Source organism: Aythya marila (assembly GCF_965140915.1).
Source record: "Aythya marila genome assembly, chromosome: 3".
Lineage (NCBI taxonomy): Eukaryota > Metazoa > Chordata > Aves > Anseriformes > Anatidae > Aythya > Aythya marila.
Window position 1 is genome coordinate 5,164,288 of NC_139044.1, and position 23,096 is coordinate 5,187,383.

At 44.9% G+C, this 23,096-nt stretch overlaps 2 protein-coding genes across 3 annotated transcripts in view; one reads left to right on the forward strand and one right to left on the reverse strand.

The window, feature by feature from the left end:
* PUS10 (pseudouridine synthase 10) overlaps positions 1 to 5,400 on the forward strand; it is a 33,503-nt gene extending 28,103 nt beyond the window's left edge. For both annotated transcript variants that reach the window (XM_082757918.1, XM_082757917.1), the window contains exons 16-18: positions 1,085 to 1,227; positions 1,702 to 1,801; positions 3,461 to 5,400. In XM_082757918.1, coding sequence (XP_082614044.1) covers positions 1,085 to 1,227; positions 1,702 to 1,801; positions 3,461 to 3,499 — 282 coding nt within the window. In that variant the 3' untranslated portion in view covers positions 3,500 to 5,400. The remainder of the gene's footprint in view (positions 1 to 1,084; positions 1,228 to 1,701; positions 1,802 to 3,460) is intronic.
* A 201-nt stretch (positions 5,401 to 5,601) lies between these two features.
* The window catches only part of REL (REL proto-oncogene, NF-kB subunit), a 33,770-nt gene continuing 16,275 nt past the window's right edge, over positions 5,602 to 23,096 (reverse strand). The window contains exons 5-10 of the mRNA XM_082757916.1: positions 14,524 to 14,664; positions 10,851 to 10,955; positions 10,333 to 10,545; positions 9,907 to 9,975; positions 9,723 to 9,797; positions 5,602 to 9,065 (exon numbers count right to left, since the gene is read on the reverse strand). Coding sequence (XP_082614042.1) covers positions 8,278 to 9,065; positions 9,723 to 9,797; positions 9,907 to 9,975; positions 10,333 to 10,545; positions 10,851 to 10,955; positions 14,524 to 14,664 — 1,391 coding nt within the window. The 3' untranslated portion in view covers positions 5,602 to 8,277. The remainder of the gene's footprint in view (positions 9,066 to 9,722; positions 9,798 to 9,906; positions 9,976 to 10,332; positions 10,546 to 10,850; positions 10,956 to 14,523; positions 14,665 to 23,096) is intronic.

Here is a 23,096-nt window from a genome sequence, read left to right on the forward strand (position 1 = left end):
GGAGATTTTATATACATGCACCCATGGTCATACCTCCTTCCTGTGGTTGGTTGGTTTGTTTGATCGGGGTTCCTGCTGCTATATGACTTTCATATCTCCTTTCCCTTTCCCCCTTCTCACTGTTAGATAGCCTGTTACAAGTTATTGTGTAATAGCAGACCAAATAATAAACAGCAGGGAATGGGAGGGGGAAATCTGGCACCGACGCCTCTTTCTTTACCTTAGATTGTTTTGTTTAAGTGAAAGGAATGGAGATTGCTTCTTCTGCAAGCTCTAAAGCCATTCTTCCACAGCTGCAGCAATTAGAAGTTTGTAAGGTCTATGGAAAATAGTGCAAAAAGGGCTAACCAAGTGCTCAGTGTAGCAAGCGTGCTGTGTTAACGAGAACTTCCTCCAAAAGCTAGTCAGAGGGACAATGCTGGTGGGGGAATGTCTTCAGTTTTTGTTGTGTTGCACTGTTGTCTATGGGTCTTGGCCATGAAATCATTCTTAAATTGAAGCTTGAACCAATACAGTTAAGGGAAACAATTGTTGTGAACTGGTTTTGTTGTTTCCTTTTTTTTTAAGTATGCCTACCCACTTGCTGAAAGGTTGCCTTTCAAAGTGCGGCATCTTATCTGGGGAAGGGGATGAGGGTAGGGAATGAGCTTCTTAAACGTCTATTCTGAGAACTTTCCCCCCCCCCCATTATTATTTCTAGAGGGTTGGCTGTAGTTTAGACAAAGCATTTTGTGGATGGGATTTTTATTTTATTTTTGATTGCCTGAGGCTCTCAGTGAGGTTTCAAATCCTGGAGTTATTCCAGCAAACGACCGTGGAGATTTCAAGGTTATTCCTCTGTATATGTGATTCCATTAGTTTGTGTTCATGTGAGGCCTTCTCGTGTAGCCTCTGAGATGGCTGTCCTTTTTTCTTTCCATAAACACGAAAAAAATTAGTCTTTCCTCCAGAAGATTACTCAACTCCCATAACACAATATAAAAAAGAAAGATGCGATTGGCTAATGGGACATTTGATTTCATCTCAATCTGTGCAGTGTGTTGCATATTTCCTTCCTCGTTTATTTTGTTCCCTCTTGTAATAGGAATTAAAACTTGACCAGAAGACACCTCTCCGGGTTCTTCACAGAAGGCCTCTGGCCGTACGATGTCGGATCATTCACACCATGAAGTCTGAGTACATAGATGAGCATCACTTTCGCCTGCATCTGAAGACTCAAGCAGGAACGTATCCTTAGCTGCTGTTACACAATGCATTTACGAAACACCTTGTTGATGAGAGCAATTCAGGCAATGGGAAGTTTCCTGCTTTTATCTCTGCAGTGTTTCTAAATCTCTGTTCTTCAGCAGTCAGATCTTGCTGATGTTTGCTTTTATGTCAGAATTTCACATGGGCTTTCATTCAAAAATGCTACCAGTTTGTGCATATTTTGGCGGTGAGCAATCTGATAGATGGAAAAGTATCTGATAGCTATAAAATGTATAAAAAGCCAAGAATTAGTAGTCTTTATGGATATGAGCTTAACACGATGTTAAGGATAGTCGTAACAGGATGTTCACTTCAATTTAGATTAGCAGTAGAAAAATATACTATTTTTGCTTTGAGTATGTTTTTTCATCACACTATTTTTTTCCATTTTTCCCCCTCCACCTTTGGAGGCCTTTATGGCACAGTGCACCTTTCCTTAGCCACCCTTTTTAGCTACATTAAAGAATTTGTGCACGGAGACTTTGGAAGAACAAAACCAAATATTGGCTCCCTATTGAACAGAACCGCTGACATTCTGGAGTTGGATGTAGAAGTGAGTTCTTCATTATTTATCTGTCCTGGCAATTAGTAATGTAGTTGCATTTGTGAGATGCTTTCAATGGAATCGCTCTAACCAAATCAACATTTCTTACCTCAGTTAATAGGAAAGATGACGTTTATGCAAAGATGATGGTTTGTACCACACTGCCACATGCTTGTGTCATGCGACAGGCTTCCTCTGCTGAGTTCGTGTTGGGCGAGGGATGGGAGGACAGAGCAGGAATTGATGACACCTATTATTAGGACCCATTGTAATAGAGCCTTTTCTTTTTCTGTTCTGTTTACATCATTTCTTTTGAAAAGGGGGGCGGAGTAAAAATAGGAGAGACTTGACTTCCTCTTTCAACACTGGTTCAAACTAAATATCTTTATTCACTTGCTGGAGTCAGATGATGTAGATATTGACTTGTAACTACAAAATTTGTTTTGGCTAAAAGAATGTATGTGGAGATTTGAATTGAATATTAAACCTGGTGGTTTGGCAAGGTCTATTTAAAACGTGAATTTTCACATTGAGTAGCCGGTTACCAGCATGCTTGTTGTCATGTGTTTCTGGAAGACTGCCTATGTGTTAAATTTTGCATAGCAGACGTGCAGTTTTTTGTGTACCTGTGGGGGGATAATACAGAAAGAGAGCTTGCAGGGGGCGCTGAAAACAGGAGCATTTGAACCTGGTGCAGGCTGATCAGGATCGCTCTCGCCCGGATAGGTGTCGCTACTTTTATGGGACGCAACTATGAAGGATGTCTAGGGATTCTAAAATAATTAGTCATCGTGCTAGTAATGCAATTTAGCTTAGCCTAAGAGCCTAATCCTTTGATGAAGTTGTAGATTAGGCAAGGAATAGGTGTGATTAATGTAGGCAGTCTTGGAGCCAAGGCATTTAATGTACTGCGTTGTGATTCCTGTGTTGTGATCGCAACAGCACAACATTTGGAAGAGGGTGAACAACAAGTTTATGCCCAAAGGAAATTGGAGATGTGGCCTCAGGGAGAGCAGGGAAGAAAGACATAATCCAGTCATAGTAATTATTACAGTTGCTTCTAATCAAGTGTCAGGCATGTTCTGTCCCTTTTGACTAACAGTCAGAATAACTCTTAATGATGTTGCCTCGATAATTCTTCTGCATAATGCTCGCCTGCTTATTCTTTTAGTGTAGTTTTCCTTGCTGAGGAGGCAGATCTGGGGACAGCTGAGGGCTTTCTACTCAAGTCTTGCCTGCACTGCCCAATACCTGAATATTTCTGTGGCATCAATTGACAGGTTGTTTTCACATCCTAACACCCCATCTATAGGATATACAGCTCAGGTTAGAAGATAAGAGGAGATAGCTCACGTTTCTAAGTAGCAGCTTTGGATACTCTACAAATGCAGGCCTACATCAACTGATTCTGGCTAGTAATAGTAAAAAGAATTTAAATTCTGCTTTTTATGAAGAAAACCCAGCTCCAGTTGATACTTATGGAGCCAACAGAACGAGGTGGCTGCTTATGCCACTCTCCCTCTTGTCTTCTCCCATAATGTCTCTCTTTATGTATTACCTCTTCCCACTGTTAACCCAGACCAGCCAAGCACAGTGATGGCAAGTCTTTCTGAATACAGAAAACATGGTCTGCTGATTTGTAACTTTTTTCTTTTCCTGCTCTTCTAGTCTGTTGATGTTGACTGGCCTCCAGCCTTGGATAACTAGCTCTTCGAGTTGGAATGAGGAAAAAACAGCTCCTCTGTCATCAGCTGGTTACTGAACACCGTATGGTATTACAGCTCGGTTGCAAAGTGTTTTTGTTAAACGTTTGGATCATGTTGATCTGCCAAAGGACATTGTTAGTTTGAATCAACTTCAAACACTCTGGAACAGGTAGTGTTCATTTAATATCTAGCCCTATTTTAATTCCTTCTGTGCATACAATTTTGGTAAGCTAAAAAGTTAAGTATTTAGTAAGTATTGAAAACAAATCTTTTTTTAAAAAAAAAATCCCTTAAGAAAAACAAATGGTATACTGCCTGCATACGGCGTGCTAAGCGAGTACATTATGTGTGTTTTATGCTGTACTGTTTGGAATGTTTTAATTAAAAATCACCCTCCCTACAGCCAGATTTATTTTTTATTTTTTTTTACTGTTTTTATATTGGATGCAGCTTTCTTGTCTGGATGCAGGTAGCACTGAATTGCTTGAAGTGCAGTCCTAGCGTTTTCTGAGCCCTGTTCATGTAGGACCGTTTCACAAGATGAGACTCTGAAAGCAGTAGGGTAGTGCCTGGAACGAGGTGATATTCTGCCCTGTGCTGGCTGCTTTTTGATCAATGTCAGCTTCAGAGACAGACAGATTTGCCTCTTGGAGTGCTTTTCAAAGGGAAAAACAGTTTGCAGATAAAAACTTTGCACTTAAAAACTGTTTTTCTCATTGTAAAACATCAGCGATGCTTCCTAGAAACTCGGCAGCTCTTTGGCCTGGTTACAGTCTTCACGAACAGGATTTCCCCGTGAGTCACCAAAAGATAGGGAATTCCTGGCAATGCGTGATGGAATTCTAGCGAAAAATAGGGATACCAGGAACCCCAAAGTGCAAATAAATATAGAACATTCTGAAGAATGTTGGTGTTAAAAGACCAAGACAGAGATAAAATGCCTTGTTTTGCAGTACAGTCGCAGTGTATTGCATTTTTTCTAGTACCTAGCCTTGGATGGGTACCTGGATGTTAATTCAGTGAGGAAGATGTTTCTGCTCACCTGAAGTACTGAAGAGTTACGCTGTCCTCAAGAAATTAAGGTTTGGAATTTAAGGGCTCTTCATTAACAAACATTTCAGAGATTAAGGGTAATGATTTTCCAGGAAAAAACAGTTTAGGGACAGGGAAGATTACTGAGATGTGTTACCTTGAAGTCAGCGGTGCCAGGACTTCCCAGTAGAGCAGATGCATGGTAACTTTAGTTGAAGGCTCAGAAAGGCACTAATGCATACATTCTAACGGAGTGCCTAAAAACTTATCTTGAAAAATTAGTCTAAATGTTGTATACTCTGTGATGGGCTGTCAGAACTTGACTGTCATCATTTGTTTTTCTAGTCCACTGTGACATGAGTATAGCTGCAGTTCAGAAGCTCCTGTTTTTCCAATACAAAACAGTAGGAACCTGATACAGACAGCAAGATTTCTTTGTTTTTAATCTGAAAGCTGTTATGAGCAACAGATTCTAGGAGTAGTTGCCTCAGATAGCAATCAGTACCCAGAAAGGAAGTGTCGTGAAAGATGGAAAACTTAAGAAACTGAATTCAGAAAACAAACAGAAAGAGAATTTCAGTCTCATATCTATGTGATTTCTTGACAGAAACTCAGAGTGAGCTAAAATGTGATTTATAAATTCCATAAACTAGAGGGGAAAAATGTAAGCAAGGCTGCACTATGGGCACAACAGACATTAGAAGAGCTGGCCCGGGGGGAAATAGAACTAACGAGGCAGCAGCAGGAAGGACTCCTACTCCGGTCATAGTTAAGACACTTAAGGTGCACTCAGGTTCAGCTTCCTGCAATATGCTCTACATTGTCATGGTGACAGGGGACACTGTTAAGAATCAGAATGCAAAGAAATGAGGCTCTAAAGACTATGCTAAAGGCGCTGAGTCTAATCTTCTCCATACAATGGCGCGAGGTCCACCAAAAATCCTTAGATGGCTTTTTATGATAAATGTGAAATACACCAGAGGAAGGAAAAAGAAAAAAAAAAGTTGATGATGCAAATGTCTGTACAGCTGTTTAGCTAGTCATTTACTGTTCGGTTATCACGTGGCTGTATGAAAATGAGCTGTAACCCAGTCTTTGAACTTTGCTTAAAGTCTGCAGTTTCTAATATGATAAACATTTTGAACGAGCATAATCTGTAAGGAATTTTGCAGCAATAGTGTTAATGTTCTACTTTGGCCTTCATCTTGTTTTTAAAAGTAAGCTGCCTACATGTGGATAACTCAGGATGTTTTGTGAGAATAACAAGAGCATGATTTAACTTTGTTCTTGAGGCATGTGCTTAAGAGGAAGGTATTTTCTAGCCTGTTACATGGAAAATGCTGAAAAACAAGGTCCAAGCACTGTTCCTTAGCATCATCTTTCTTCACACTGGAAAGATTTAAAACGAAGCTGTTGTATTTCTCCAAACAACTGGGCACATAAAACGTCCCCCTCCATTTTTTTGTATCAGCGTAGCTGAGCCTGGAGACAGCTCTTTGCAGGAAAGGTGGTGAGTGCAAGCTGTACCTGGTGTACGTCTCTAGCAGAGCCCGAGTGCATCTGTGCTCTGCGCCCATCTGCCCAACGAGTCAATTGCTGTGCCACAAAAAAATGCTGAGTGCAAATGAATCCTTAATGCACACATTGCTTAAGGTTTCACAGCAGCCAACAGTAATTGTGAACGGAACAAAATAGTCTTAAGAGCCCCAGGATAAGCAAGCCAAAGCCTAATTTCTCCGATTGCTCTGGTCTCCCTAGTGGGAGGGATGCTGTGAATCTGAGAAGGCTGCAGAAGCTGAGTCCTTAGTATAACCAGTTTTTTAATTACCAAACCAACTTGTTTACAAAGGAAAACAGAACTTTGAAAATATTTAATTATACTGTAAAAACAAATTGTACTATAAAGAGCATTCTATAAAGTAAGGAAAATGTTTACTTTTAATAAACTTAAAGTTGAGAACTTCAAAAAAAAGAACTGAATAAACAACACATTTCAAGCTTTCTTTGTATTTGTTTTTTTCTGTCAGAAGACTGCGGCGGAGCTCCTGAAAAGGTAAGTGTTTCGCAGAAGTGAGAAAAACTTGCTTTAAGTAAGTGTGGAGAGTCAATTCATTCTGTCGTGTACTGAAGTTACAGGAAGCAGTGTTCCAAACTTCATTTATACACCTCGAAAGAACCTTTTCCGTCAAACCTGCGTAATTGGTGTCGTGCGTTACAGCTGCAGCACCTCACTGCCTTCAATGCAGTGAATTACTGCACTTAAACAGTCATTGCTTTCCCATAAACCACTGAGTTTTTTTGGAGTTCCTTTCTGCCTTGCATACAACTGTACATCTCAAGTAGCTTTTTTTAATTTGGGGTTGTGTTTTTTGTTTCTTTTACATTCAAGTGTGCTATTTAATATGTCTCTTCGTGGTGCAGTTTTATGTTGCCAAACAGTAAAAATTAGATTCTTAAGCCTTATCTGCCATATGAAACAGCTCTATAACTTAAGAAATGCACTGATATATTTCTTGCTGTCTTGCTTTTTATAATAATAATAAAATAGCAAAGCCCTATATGCAGACAAGTGTCTCACCTAGCCAGTTAATTCGTGCGAGCTGTCCTTGGACACCTCGCACCTCAGGCTAAGAATGAAGATTGGGAAGCAAGTGAAGAGAGGAAGTTCTGGTTTCAGATACAGAGTGTAAAGGAGTGTTTTTAATTAGTACAGACTGAAATGGCCTTAAATTGTTAATACAGTGCATCTAAGTTTGGCTGCACTAAGACTGCCTCTGGGTTTACCCCAAGCCTTCTTGTGAGGGGGTGGTGGGGAGGCCGGATCTGAGCCATTTTTTAAGCAGTCACTTGCATAGCAGGAAACTGCCAGGATACCTGAGGAAAGAATAGGTAGAGGCTTCGGCTCAATAATATTTCTGCAGATCAAAATAAAATACGCATCACAGCTACATACACACAAAAACAAATTCCGGAGAAATAACGGCATGCTCCATTCCTAAAGCAACAGGGTTTTGTCATTTAAAATAGTGCACTTGGGATGAAGTGCAGAGAAGTCCTTACTTTCTGTTCATTATTCTGTGCAGTGATTCATTTACAACAGATCTGGACTATTTAAAAACTCAAACCTTCCGGTCTTTTAAAATATATCTAACAATGACATAGTCATTAAATTTTTTTAGAGTAAATTTGCCTTGAAAGCAAATGGAATACGGTGAAAATGTGAAAAATCAATGCATGATCTTGTTTTAGGAGAAAAATATTTTATATGAAAGAGGGTAAGAAACCTGAATCTTTCAAGCAAATTGAGTAAAGCTTTAACATTAGGTGAATCTGAACTAGAGTGCCCGTGTGCAGTTTCTTCCTAGTTTCTGTTCTATCAAGATGGAAAGTACTTTCCGTTGCAAAAATAGTTTCTTTGCAGGCAATTTTAACCCTGTGAATTATACGAAATTTGACCCTTCTGAAGATACCAGCTTTTACTATCCCTAAAGGTAACGATGCTTTAAGTATTAACAATTCCCTTTTCCAACAGCATAAAAATGTCTAAGAGGCACTTCTAAAGTACAGAACCCCAAACCCTACTCCCACTTTTCTTCTTTACGGGCACCAGTCTTTGGGCTGTAATATATAACTTTGACGTTACATCGTGAAACTTACATAGTGACATTCTGAAAGAGAAAGCAGGGAATCCAGAAGGGTAAGCTACTGGTCGCTGTACGTACCCCACTTCAGCCCGACAGCACGGGCTCAATGGTTATAGCTTTGCAATATGGTATCAAATTGGAAAGACTGATAGAGCTCATCAGTGTGGACACCATCAGTGTCATAGAACTGGCTATCTGCAATGCTGTTCTGATGATTTTGGATAGGGTTGGTGGATAGTCTTGATTCGCTTAAAACTTCTTGGTCTAAAAAACTGTAAACTGCTGGGTCAGCTAAGTTAGACTGTGAATTAAAAGGTGTGCTGCCAGGGGCTACCACAGGTGGACAAGCTGGAGGCACCTGGTGGAGCTGCTGCCTGTGATTGCTTACATTTAACACCTGATTATACTTCTCAAAGTTTATGCTAGTGCAGTTCATGTCATCGGTCTCCATGTTCATGATGCTTGCTGTGGTGCTGGCCTGATGAGTCTGGTGCACGATGCTGTTACTGGAAACACTCTGCACGTCTGCAGTTGACACCGCCACTGCTCCCATCCCGTTAGTGCTGCTGAAATTCCTGAAAAAGCTGGAATCCTTCTCATCAGGCCAGTTCAGAGGGTTATCGTGGAAAGCTGGGAGAGTGCTGCTGCCCTGCGCGCCGGGCTGAGGCACGTCGGCCGCAAAGCTGTTCTGTGGGTGCGTGTTGAGCAGGCTGCCAGCCGAGGAGGGGGTGCTGTACAGCTGCTGCCAGCAGGAAGAGAGCGTGTCTTGCTTCCCTGGGCCCACCTGTGCGGGCTGATGGGGAATCTGATTGCACCCGGGATACATCTGACCGGAGCTGGGCAGAGTTCCTAGCCCTGGCATCATCAGCGTGGATGAAAACATGTTTGGTTCTGTGAAGAGGAAAGACATTACTGTATTTTTATGCCATTTCTGTATGCTTGTTTTAATTACAGATGGCAAAAATGGTTGTCTTAACAAGATTATCTGTGGATCTGCACTTTACGTACTTGCTTCAATGCTGTCCAGGACAAGCACTATATTTCTGGACAGCAGCAAGACAGCTGTCTGCCTTACACCCCCCTTTATGGGCCATGCTGAAGGTAACAACCTTCTTTTACGCAAAGAATTGATGGGTTTAGCTTGTATAGCCAAAAGTACCAGTATCCTACAGGGAGAAAAGCTTGAGGAAATACCGGAATTTTTAGCAAAGAGGAGGGAAGGACAGGAACTGAGTGTTAGGGTTGAAGGATAGAGTATCTGAACCCAGAGACAATGAATACTCATCTGAACTAAAGACAGCAGTGCTTAGAAAGGGCCTCAATATAATTTTAATTTTATTTAAATGTAAGCATTATGATGAAGAGGCTGGAGCACTCTCGTGTGGAAAAAGGAAGTCACAGCATTGCTGAGGAGGAATAAGAGACAGGTACTGCTGCCGCCTTGGGACCTTCAGTGCTCCCTGAAAAGCACCAGCCCCTTCCCACAGCAATCAGACACTGCTTGTTTCAAACTGCTCTTGGATTTGGGACATGCAAGCCAAAACTTACCTTTCTTGATCATCTTCCCTTCAGGGTTGGTAGCAGAAAACAAAGCCACTTTGGGCCTCTCTGTCGCATTTGATCCTGTGACGGAAGAAGCACGAATCTACTTTGAATGTTTGCTCTCAAATAAAATGACCCCATCTAACCATTTAGTTCGCTCAGACAAGACACAGACAAGTATTTCCCTTACCACAGTCTTGTATGAGTTTTTGCCAAGCCAGTGTTGATCTTTGCCTTTTTGCTTTGTTACCATATGGATCTACAACAAAAGGAGTAGAAGGAAGACCACTGTTAATTAAAATTCTTTGATATAATAATTTGTAAAGAAACTCTCTAAAACTTACACTAGTGGCCCCTTACTGTAGAAAAATGTATTTAAAAAATATATTTCAGATGTGGCTACACTGCTAACAAACCAAGACACTGTTAACCATGACTCTTGATGTTTTCATTGAAACAGGGAGCAAACTGACTAGTGGTAGGTTTTTTTTTAAAAAAAAAATCACATTGTAAAAGTAGCATTGTAAAATTTTTACTAATGAAATTACTGTTTACTATAAACAAGCGTTCTGCATTGATAGTAACTTTTAAGAAATTCAAGCAAGGGTAACCATACCCTTTTCGTCTGGTAGGTATCTGAAGTCCATTGGTTCACTGACTTCCTGGTCGGAAGGTCTTCTTAACTGCATCTTCACCGTGACAGGCTCGGTGATGTCTTTGAGAAACGGTGGCGTTCTGAACACAATTGCAACTTGGCGGTGAACATCAGCTTGTGAGAAGGAGCCTTTGGCCTCCCAGTTGTCCAAGACAAATCTGACTTCTATATCATCTAGTCCGTTACAAACACAAGATGCTCGTTAAGCTAAAGAAAACTGAAAACTTGCAGGAGAAAAAGCAGGAGGGGGAGCGAACAAAGGAGCCTGACTCAGAATTGAGATGCAGAGTACATGCCTTGACCTTAAAGACACAGAGCATCTTTCAGGGGTGCTGAGAGCCCTTGAACCTGAAAGCTATTCTGCCTAGCTAAAGCCAGAGCACTTACACAGGAGCGCGGTGAAGGGTTTAAATTCCCCATCTAGAAAGCAGTAGTGTCAGCCATTTGGAATAAAGGAAGAAAAAACTAGCCAAGGTTACCTTTTTGAACTTTGTCACACAGTAGAAATATTTCATCTCCTCCTTTTACACTTCCACAGTTCTTATTCACACGGCAAATTCTCAATTCTGCTGTGTTGGGAGCTCCTGGAAACAAACAGGCAAAATGGATGATAAAGAATTGTTATAATTCTCACTGCTGAAGAGGAGGTGCTGGGAATCAAGGTATTTAAAGGGAAGGCAACAGCTGGAGGAGTATGACACGCTCCGAAATCCACACTAAAAAAAAAAAAAATACATTCCAGCAGGGCTTGATGTTCCATGCAAATCCAGAGTCAGCAAGCAGCACAGCTAGCTTACAGCTCAGCCGCTCCTCTCAAAACACAAGAGTCCAGGGCAGATGTGCCACTTACTCCCTAACTATTCTAGAGTAGTCTCAAAATACTTCCCTAAATGATGCCATTATGCTCAGCACTGCTGCCCTGCAAGCTGTAGAATTGAAAGCAGTTCTTCAAGTAACTGATTACAGGTTACAGTCACGCTTCTTTGGAAAACGCTGGGCTGGCAAGTCAAGAAAATTCCCGGGTATCTGGTTGTAGCTTTATTCACAGGCACACTTGGCCACCAAACCTGTCCTCTCTCACGCTATCTGGGTGGTTGAGAGCAGCTCTAGGAGCCTAACCTTCAGGGCAGCAGATTTCACTCCAAAATGCTCCAAATTCCACCCCCAAGCCAGGACCGTACGTGGGCAGCACTCGCAGCCTGCGTGCACCCCCTGATAATGTTGTACACTGCAATAAATCCAACACGGCTGGAGCGTGCAGGTTGTGCCTCAACAGCCTGGTGGCTGCGAGGGACTTACACTGCCTACATCCACGCACTGCCTGGTACAGCTCACGTCTGCCCTGGTTCACCAGCAGCAGCTTTTCGGCAGGGTAAATAAGGACAGGAGACTACTGCAATGAAGAACAGCCCCTGGACGCTTTGTGGGCTGTCACAATTTATTCAAAAGGGCACTAACGTCACAATCTAGCGACTGAGAAGCGTTAAAACCTCTTCCCCCAGTCCAATCCCAGCAAAATGAAACCACGCTGTCCTGTGATGCTCTCCAGTTTTGTTATGCCACGACCCAGCACACCAAATGCACTTCAGCACCCTCCCATCAGCACGGCGAGGCGATGCCCCAGCACCGCGGGCTGCCTGCTGGAGGCACAGAGGGGGCACACACACAAATCCACTCCAGGCTCCCAGTTTGAGCCGATTCCTGCCTGGCTTTCCGTGGTGCTGTGCAGGTCGGCCATCGCACCACAGAGGTGTGCGGGCTTGGAACAGAGCTCCCCGTAAGCGGGGGCCAGAGCCCAGGTACGTAGTCACTGCGAGCAGCGATGGGGATGGTGAGCGGGTGCCACAGCCTCGCTTACTGCCTGACACGTAACACTTGGTTCGCTGAATGAATCAGAAACTTTGAAGGGAGGGGAATCAAAGCAAAACCAGAAACAGTACAGGATCATATGATTGACAGTGTCATTGTGCGTTTTTCACAGGAAGAGTAAAATAAGAATTGCAAGGAGAAGCTTAATTTTACCTTTGTTTCACTTCTGTATGCTTAAATGGCACCCAACGTCCTTTGAACAGGTTTTGGGGAAGGTGTCCCAGGCTGCAGTTTGTCGTTTCATTTTGTCTTTTATTTTAATGCGGATTAGAAGGGGTGGGAAGTGCAAGAACCCTGAATGCCAGCCGATGCGGGTGCACCACTGCTGCCAGTCCTGGTGCTGGGCAGGAACGGCGAGCCGGGTGCCAGCCCCAGAGGGCAGCACACCGTGTGGCCTGCCGGGTCGGGTCGTGTCCTGCGGTGTCACACCGCTTCCCATCGCACACGCCCCTGCCTCCCTGCTCCTATTCCTTGCCCCCAGAAAGCACGGCCGCAGTAACAAATATCTGGAAGGATGAGCTCACCGAAAATCAGGCCACTTTCCACGGGGGCAGAACAACACGTTCTTCCCAACCTCACTTCTCAGAAGCAGCACCATGCTTTCTGTGACTCTTCCCAAGAGTTTTCAGTGCAACTTGGGAAATTTCTGTTCAAAACCAGTTAATGTTACAAGCAACTGAAAACAGAAGCTGCCTGTAACACCATAAGTTACAAACTTCCAGTCTCGGCTGATGTGATTGCTTCCACATTATGTTCAGGTTATTCTTACACCTCTCTACTACCCAAAGCACGTGGAAACTAAACAGCGTTAGAAAGCGAAGAAAATACTGGAATTAAGATGTGAAAGCTGTTTTTCTGAGAAGCTCTGGATATTTTTTTTTGATCCTGATCTGAATGGGGCTGGAAAAGCCTGAAGTGTAACAACACAGGATTCCCAAACCCACTGCACCATACGTTTTTATCTTTTACCTAAACCTATAACCTCTGTTAGCCAGTACCGTACAGCAGAGCTGACTGACAAATGCTAACTTTTTTTTTTTTTTTTTTTTAAGAAATTCAGATCTGAAACTGCTGTTCCTGACAACAGCCGCATAATTTTTATGATTTGTGGTTACAGTTATGCACTGTTTTATTTACACTGCTGCTATGTTACACGGAGGATTTCAGATACCTACGGTGTATCAGGAGCTGCCCACATACACCCACACTAAAAAACCAAGCTTCCCCCTCCACACAGCTATCTGTCATTTCAGCAGCTTAGCAAAGACTGACGTCAATCAACGCAGACGAGTAATCATGATTTGGCATATTTCTAAATGGCATCTGAGATGTAGCTGCAAATCTTGTCTATCATTTCTATCTCAACCCTAATTAATACTACAAGTGTTCTCAGTAAGACAATGCACACAATTTCAGCTTCTAGATAACTCTAGAAGAGACTAAAAATACCAAACCCACCTGATTTCATATTAAACATTTTCATTACGGTTATGCACACATCAACAAAATTCTGGGCATCAACGCATAAAATGCAGATCTCATTTTATGCTGTAGCTTCTCCTAAAATAATGGCCCTTGACCTTAAACGTCTGACACGGAAATACTTTCACTGCAGAAACAAAAATTGCTGCCAAAAAGGATTCTCCACGATTAAAAGCTCTTCTGCTATTCTTCCCCAGGAGCAGAAATCCAGCACACAGTGAGGGCTGAAATCCTCAGCTCCCCCGTTACCCACCTCTACGCCAAAAATATGACTGAACAGGATGCCAAAGGGCAGCACAAAAGCATTAGGACAGCGTCCCACTGAGGTAAGTATCTCTTGAGAGCTCTGTTGCAGAGCCCTCACGAGTCAAAGGCAAGACTCCTCAGTGGGACAAACGGGCTTTAGGTGCACAACAGATGGGTTTTGTGGCAGCCATCTCTCTCATTATAATTTTAACTGCTCGGCACGTCAGAAGCTGGCCTGTCCTTGCAGGCATTGCTGCATTGCTGCATATGTGCAGCATAACAAGGGCTGAGAAAGCACCTGTGAGTGGGCCCACGGCAGCGACGGACAATTATGACCCCAGCGTACCAACATTTCATGCTGGGGTCATCTTTTGAGAGGATGCCAACCGCGTTGCCATGCGTTAGGCGTGAATCTAACAGTGCCAAAACAGAAAAGTGCCCCAAGGGCTACCAAAGAGCTCAAAACCTCAGAATCTGTCCTGGTATTTTTCATTTCACGCAAAGGGACCCCAAAAAAAAAGTGGAAAAAAAAAACATATTTGAGCTGGTACTTACTGTTGTCATAGATTGGGTTGGAAATCAAAGGAGGCAGAGCTAACGTGTAGTTGCCGTGTTCATCAGGGAGGAAAGCTTGGAAGCAGAGCCGGACGACGTTGAGATCGTACTCATCGATGTTGTGCAGCTGCTCTTCAGGCACTAAACAGCAGAAGGAAAGACAAGGCTGAGAATTAGTCTTCAAAAGCAACAGCAATTCTTTAACAAACTCGGGATGGGCCTCCACTGGTAAAAGAAGCGGCGGTGCTGATGTGGAGGGAACGTGCCCATGGTTCCTGCTGGTGTTACAGGAGCTGCATGAATAAACTGGTTGCACACAGCATATGGTGGAGAAGCCTTTAACGCTTTCCCTTCATCAAACAGGGCGAAATCCAAAGCAAAAAAAAAAAGTAAAAACGTCCCTTCTAACAAGGCAGACTCCTTCCTACCTTGGTGTTTTTCTAAAGGCTTGTTCTTTGACCAGATTTTCCATGGACGAGTTCAGATGAGCCAACCTGGGATTGCCCCTGAGCAGCTGCAGCAGAGGAAGGTGACCGTGCACCCCAAAACAGACTCTGTCACACCAACCAAGGCACGTCCACCTTCACAGCGCTTTCATCCTTCCTCCTAGTTCTCCACTTGTTCCTTGAGTCCTTACTTTGCCTTGCAGAGCAAGTTCACGTATTTATAGTTTAAAAGTCATTCTCTGCACTTGTTTCTCTCTCGTTTGTGCATAATGAGGTTTACAAAAGAAATGCCACTGCCAAAGGGAAAACCTTCACAAAGCAGTACTCAGATCCAGCTGAAGATTTCAGCAAGTGAGAGATTTCTGCTACACGTTACCATTATTTTCCTCTAGAAACGGAGATGGAAAAATAATCAGAAGGCAGTCCTTGGGGCGAGACCGAAGGTGGAACAATACAGACCATCTCCCCCTTCCCATCACATCTGTGTCACTTCTGAACCTTCGGGAGTAGCGATTAGCGTGTCGTACCATCGCGATACGCTTCTGCAGCTCAACAAGCAAACCCTGGCTGGGAAGGACGTGTTTCCTTGCACATTCCTGCCAGTGCAAAGAACAGCAACGCAGAGCCCCAGCTCAACATCTCAGTTTTGTTCACCATTTTACTTTCAAAACACGGGACCTAGGATATCACTACTGCACATTTCGTGTGCTCGCAGCTTCGTGGGCAGCTCTGGGAAAAGCAGCACTATTGGAAATGAAATGCTTTCCTTTAAGCTCTGGCATTAAACTACTATGCTGATACTCAGTGATTGACAAATGAGAAACTAATCTTATTTTATTCAAGTAGAAGTAGTGATAATTAAGATCATTTAAAGCAGTTGTGTCTCCCAAAATTGTTCAAAGCAGCAGCTCACCACAGTCAGGCTCTCCTTACAAGAGGGCAGGCTGAGGGGAGGCCTCCTGGGGGAGCGGAGGGGCAGGCGCTGAGCTCTGCTCTCTGGGGACAGCGACAGGACCCGAGGGGACGGCATGGAGCTGGGACAGGGCAGGGTCAGGCTGGGGGTTAGGGAAAGGGTCTGCACCCAGAGGGGGTCGGGCACTGGGACAGGCTGCCCAGGGAGGTGGGCACAGCCCCGAGCTGCCGGAGTTCAAGTGTTTGGACACGGCTCTCGGACGCATGGCCTGATTTTTGCATGGTGCTGGGTGGAGCCAGGAGTTGGACTCGATGATCCTTGTGGGTCCCTTCCTACTGGAGATACTCTATCGCTCTGCGGTACAATGACCTAAAGTGAACGTGTGCCAAGTCAACAGATCACATCCTCTGAAGCTCGCTCCCTCCCCTGCCCTTTCGAAGACCTCATGCAAGAATAAAAGATTAAACGTGCTTGTGATAAAAAGCCTGGGGATCACACCATGCTGATTAGATTGCAATGCTCTGACCTTTAGCATTTATCATGGGCTGGTCTCCACCCTGCCATGAGCAGATTCCACAGTACCCACTCAAGTGCTTTCTTCCTTTCACCTTTTGATAGTGTGAAATAACAAATGCTCTGAGCTCAGAATACTTTCCACTGGCATTTCGTAGTCTTTCTGGTGTTCTCAATATCTCAGTTTCTCCCAGTTTCTATTGCGAAAAGAAATCAAATCACCTTTCCGCTCTGCAAGCCCGTGATCAGCAATATTTCAAGCCAGACCCAGCAGTAAGTGCTAACCAAGTCCGTACGCAACCTCACAAACGTGAGGGCCCAGGGGAGCTCTGCCTGTGAACCTCGCAGGCTGCTGTCTGACTCAGATGTGCAAAGTGAAGTTTTACAACTTAATGTACTTCATTAGCCGACCTGCTACCTTACCAGAACGGGATCTTTGGAAAGCAGTTCTCTCTGCTGTTACACTCCTTTAAGCCAGGTGTATTGACACACAAACGCCGAGGCACCGTGGCAGCAGAGCAGCTCGCCCCTCAGCCCAGGCCAGGAGCAGAGCATCACGCGGGATGCAGCAGCCAGCGCTGCCTCACGGTGCACGAGGACGCCCTGGGCAAAACACAGCTTGTCCCTGAAAGCCTGCGGGTGGGTACGGACACAGCCTCCACCCCTGCCCTTCTGTTCGTCCCAGCCTGGGTCTACATCACTGGCTGGCGCTTCGTGAGGCCGACCAAGGATGAAGCAGATGCTGGTGCCCAACACCTGATGGTGACTGCCAGCAAACCTTTGATAAAACTGCTCGAGGACATGCTCATGCTTGGAGGAGTTGCTGGGTACGATGAGGTCTCTGCACCTCAGCACTTTGCTGGAACGGGCAGTGCTCAGCAGACTCCGTAGTCCAAGTGCCTCTAGATGCAGCCCAACAGGAATAAAGGGAAGAAAAGGAAAAAAGAGAAGATACAGCCCGACTTAGGGAAAATGGAAAAGAAAAAATAAAAAAAAAAAGTGCATTCTCTAGACTGGACCTTGCATACGGGATAATCAGAAGTTTAACATGACTTTGTTCTCAGCAGTTCGGGTGCCTCTAATCCCTGTTCTGACACCAGGCCAGGAAGCAAGGAGCTCCCAGCACACGCTGCCATTGAGGCTTACATGAGTGAGCTCCATCAGCCGCTGATGTTCATTGGATCCAACTGGACAGCCCAAGCTGTAGTCAAATTTCAAACCTCATAAAAATGAAATCAGGTACCCGTGCACCAGCCAACTCCCTGCAGGCAGAAGCCAAGCACAAAATCTGGATCTGGCTTTGGATTCTGAACCCAGCGTGCGGGCTGCGTGGCCGTGCAATCGAGCCTCTCACACCGTGTCTCTCAGCACACCAGTCCCGCGCTGCATTTTCCGCAGGTGCAGCAGCCTCCTTCTCAGAAACAAATAACAGGAGGCCAAGTTTAACAGAACTCTATAAATGCAAAAATACATTAGATAGGAGAAAATGACTAAGTAAATGCTAATGTTCGAATTATCACGTTTCCTATACTGCGAACTTTCAGAAGTTCCCAACAAATGTGTTTGACAACTTGGTACAGGAAAGGTGCAGTGTGCCGACCACTGCCAAACACGGAATTGCTGTATACAGCTCGTCATATTGCAGCAAAAACACAGCTCTTCATTTGCATGTTCTTATAAATGACTTAATACATTATAAAAAATCTGCAGTTTGAAAGAGGAAGTGCTCAGTCAAGACTGATTCCTCTTGGGCTATTTTTAACCAGATGAGAAGAACATAACAGGGCAAAAAAGGAGAACAAGACAGCTGCGACTCCATCTTGTGATGGCACGCTTAAAAATATAGAGGCTAAATCCCATGCTTGCGTAAAGCAGCACACAGCTTTCATCAGTTCCAAAACGTATTTCTTTCACACCTAAAAGACAGACTATCATCCAAACAAAATAAGATGCTGTTATTTTTAATGAACATCTAATTCTGCTCCCTCTGAAGTCAATTTGAGAGTAACCGCTGACTTGAGCGGATGCTGGCTTACACCTTCAGAATATTAAAAACAAACAAGAGCGAGGCAGACAAACACTGACTAATTCCTGGAGTATGGCTGTGCAGAGGATGGTCGTGTCATTCGGTGTTATTTCATCCACTTCCATACCGAAGGAGACAGCAGTAAACCCGACAAACCTGAATTTATGTAAGTTAAGAAACGCTGCTCAGGATTTGGGGAACAGAAAGGACTGGAGGCAAAGAGTACGCACACCATCGCCCCGTGCGAGCTCCATACATGCAGCTGTAGTGAAATCAGTGGCATCACACATGTGGAACAGGGAGATTGCACAACGCAGCATGTTTGGAACAGGCACGGCAGTCAAGGCTTGAACACAGCACGTAAATAAGAGGAAGAAGTGCTCTGCTGTTGGCAAGGGTTCAACTTCCTCTCTGGACTTCTTGCTGCGTGGTACCACACCTTATTGTCCGCGTGTGAATCCGACTACAGGAGCTGCAACCCAGCCAACCATGGAAGCACGTTCCTGCGATGGCCCAACCTCACAACAAACCAGCCTTCATCGGGCAAAAATTCGTTTTCTGTATTTATCCGTGCAAACAGGAGTAAGTGAAGTAATGTTTATAAGGACGACTACTTTACGAGGGGAAGGAGAACTTTCAAAAGCAACACGTAGCAAGCACGTAGAAATAAAAATAATAATACTTAAAAGAACTGAGAAGAACTGAAAGTTTTTAAAGTAATTAAGAGGCTTGATATCATGAAATCCACAGAAACACAACCGAATAAAACTAACACCACTCCCCAAGATTCTGACAACAGGGTTTAAAAAACAGTATCTAGAGTTGGGTTTGAAGCTGGGGATTAGGAGTTCTTCTACCAGCAACCAGCTACAGTAACTAGCAAATCCTTCATACATCTGTTTATGACTCCTCTGATAGAAATATTGGTCCCCCAACTTAACAATAATAATAACTGCATTTGGAAAAAAAGATTCTTTACTCTCTTATCACAAGAAGAAACTTATACAGCCTCAGTGTGGGCACAAAGACACCCCATACAATTCACGAACTCCTTCCACCCTGAGCTGGCGAGCCCCAGCAGTGCACGCGACACAGGGTCAGGCTTGGGTTGTGCCTGCCTCAGAGGTCTTCATCCCTGAACTCCAGAGCTGCTCTGTTGGGTTTCTACTGAATTATAGGGCTTCCTGGGTTTGGCTTCCGCAGCACAGCTTTCTGGGTCCAGGTCACTAACACACAATTCCAGATTGTGGCACAAAATTAAAGATGCCAATAGCATCAGGCCTCCTGTTCATTGATCCCTACTGCTTTTTATTGTTTTAAAGTCTTCAACATCCAGAAAGATCAGGAGAATCCCATTTACCTGGTGACGTTATTAGGGGATTTAAAGGGCCTGATGTTTACTCATCAGGTGATACTAGAGGGAAAGTGAAAGTTTATTCTGAACGCTGAAGAGCAATGACTTAATACGATACCAAATATTAGCTATTAAATAGGTTCCTCGCATGTAGCCCTCCCTCCACCCAGCTTCTAGGCGAATGATGTCAAACTTCTGGAGTGGGCAGAGAGGGAGGCACGTTAGCACCTAAACATAACTTACACGGAAACTTCCAGGGCAAATGATGTGGCGTGACACACTCAGAGCTGGCTGGGCTGAGAGAAGCAGCACACCCTGCAAAGGGACAGCGTGTGACCTTTGCTTCTTAGAGAGGGGCTGTGGGGGTGTCTGAGCAACGCTCAGTCTCAGGCAAGGAGAATGACCTGCACTGAGGAGACCGCCCAGGAGCGCACATCACTAATGATCACCATGAGCTATGTTCTACCTTTTCTCTTACGTAGGCAGTGCTTTTTAATTCAGGGATATGCTGGGAGCTCGGTTGCGTTTAGGCGATGACACAGAGGTGGTTTGCCTCAAGTGTTTTGCTCCTCGAGTGACCTCAAGCCCCAAGATACCCCCTGTAGCCCTGATACCTGCTGATTTAACCCAGCCTACGACAGAGGCTTTGCTGTAAAGGGGTGGCTTCTGCCCAAGCATCATTTCCAGCACTAACCTTGTGCTGGGACTAGCTCTCACATGGTGAATCAGATCAAAGAACTGAACTGGTCTGGCCGAAAACTAACCTGGCTGAATAAAAGAGGAAAAGACTTGTCTCCAGTCGTCAGTCAGTTCCCAGGAACACCAGACCTGGCACACGGGAAACGGTGGAAGGAGATGCAGCAGCAGGACAGGCTGTCTTCTGCAGTGCTGATTTACGGCCAGAGAAATCGGGCGCAAATGACAGCCCCCTCTTGGTGCCTGGGAGGCACAACTCGGGTTCAGTTCACTCTCCCCAGCACACGTCCACACTGTGGCCACAGCTCGCGTAGCTACACGGCAGGCAGCCTGCAGGAGGGCTACAGCAGGCAGCTGCCAGCACACACTGAATTGCCCGGGTATTTGATCGGGGTCTCCTGCAGCTGAACTCTACACAGCCAAAAAGGACCTTGCCAAATAGTTTTATGCTACATTTGCTGTTTCCAAATGCGACCGTACTGGTACAAAAGAAAGAACAGATAGTCCCGGTGTGCTGTTTGCCCCTTGCTGACAAAAGCCAAATGTTATGCTCTCTCCTTTGTACCCAGGCTTTGGAAACTAGATGCAGAGCTGCATGATAGGCCAGGCTGTTTGGCTATGTGTCCAGGGGCATAACACCATCCACCAGCACTTGCTCAGAGGGAGAAGCTGGGAACAAGAGGAGGGAAGGGATGTGGCAGCACTACGATTCTTCTATGGATAAACCCATGCCTGGTTTATACCTCTGTGCTGCGTGGTGAGATGAGTTCAATCAACGCTGAAGAAAAAAAAAAACAGACAGCTTTTTGCATGTATCTATAAACAGCATGTGCAACAGCAGAACTCAATAATTCAACAAAAAAAATCAGTGAGGGTGCAAACGACTAAAATCTGGATGCTGACCTAGAGTCAGTAAGCGCCCGACAGGCAGCAGATTCCCAGCGTGGTGAGGTGACATTTCCCTCTCGCATCTTACGTGCTGCCCCGGCGTAAGGAAGTGACATCAACTTTGTTTGTGCAGGGGGAAGGAGCGCAGGAAAGGTGAATGACCTGGCTTGAAACAAAAGCCGAGGGAAAGACTCAGAGTACAAATGTAAACTTTTGAGTTTCGAGAGATTTGTCCAAACAATATTTGACTGTAGGTGGGTTCTCCTCCTGTTTTAAGTCTGATATTAAAAAAAAAAAAAACACAAAACATTAAATTGGAGCAGAATTAAACATATATCCAGCCCCCTCTGTACGTCTCTAAGACATACTTTTAGCTACTTTTGTTTACCATATTAAAAAAGAAGTCAGCATTTTTTGTCTCTCTACCTGGTAATTTTCCTTCTTCCCTTTTAAGAAATTTGAAGAGACTGTCTTTTATGTTAACATACAAATTTCAGGGCAAACAGCAAGAACCACATGCACAAAGAACAGAAGGCTTTCTAAAGGTAAAAGCTAAAGGAATGGTACGATCCGGGCATCTAGCCTTCCTCAGGTGGCTTTGCCCTGTGCCTCTTACGAAGCTGCCTGCTCTCACTTCCCAAGATTGTCAGCTTGAGCACCTGGTTGGGGTTGGGGCTGCATTACATATTTAATTTCAGGGCAATAAGTTGGAAGTTTTAACACCTGGGACACTCACTGCAGAAGCCCGCGGTGCTTTTCTCTTTCTCAAGCCCTTCCTCACTCCCCACGTCTCGCTCAGAGCTGCCTTTTTGGTTGGGGGCACGTCGCCTGCTCGCAGATCCGCGGCCCCACAAGCTGCAGCACGAAGCGCGTGCTGCCCCTGCAGCGGGTGGGCTGGCGAGGGGGATCCTGGCGAGCCCAGCCCGTGTGGGCGACTGGCGTCAGAGCTGAGGGGCTCACGGGGCGCAGCCGCGCCGGGGCCAGCAGCAGGGGAAGCTGCGGAGAGGGTGACGGGGCGCGTGGGCAGGAAGGCAGCGCCACTTGTGTGGGGAGCAGCCCGAGCGCGGCGCGGAGGCGGAGGCGTGCAGGGGGTGTCGTGGAGACTGTGACGAGTGCGGAGCGAGCGCGGGGTCAGCGGCCCGTGGGCGGAAAGGGGAAACGGCGAGAGGAAAGACTGCGGAGGCCAACGGAGCCGCGTTAGTGGCGGGGTACGTGGGACAGGCTGAAAATTAATTAAGCGCTTATTAGCGAGAGCAATTACAAAGGAGCAGGAACCTTAAGCGTATGCCGAGCTCCAGGGAAAGCCTATTTGTGCTCTCGCAATCAGGTGCCTGAAATCGGGCAGTTTCGCGCTCTAAGCCAAGCCTAGGGTTTTCGCACTGTCATCCATTTAGCTAGAAAAAGGCTGGTCCTCTGTAATACTGTGCAAAGTACAGTTTTCCCCTAAATTTAATGAACACATCTAGGGCTTTTCCTCATTGATAATTAACTTAGGTTATTATTAAGTCAATTGTTGTCTCTGCTTCAAGTCACACCCACCCACAAAAGCTCTGAGCTCAAGACTGGCTCTTCTTTTAATTTGAGTTGGCTATACATCAGACAGTGCATGGTAGGACGAGGATATGGCACAACTCTACAGCTACGAAAAGAAAACAAACACCCTAGAAAGCAGACATGGACCAGCTCCACTGGAGGAGTAACTCTGCTCCTTCGAAGCCATGCCATTTGTATCGCCGT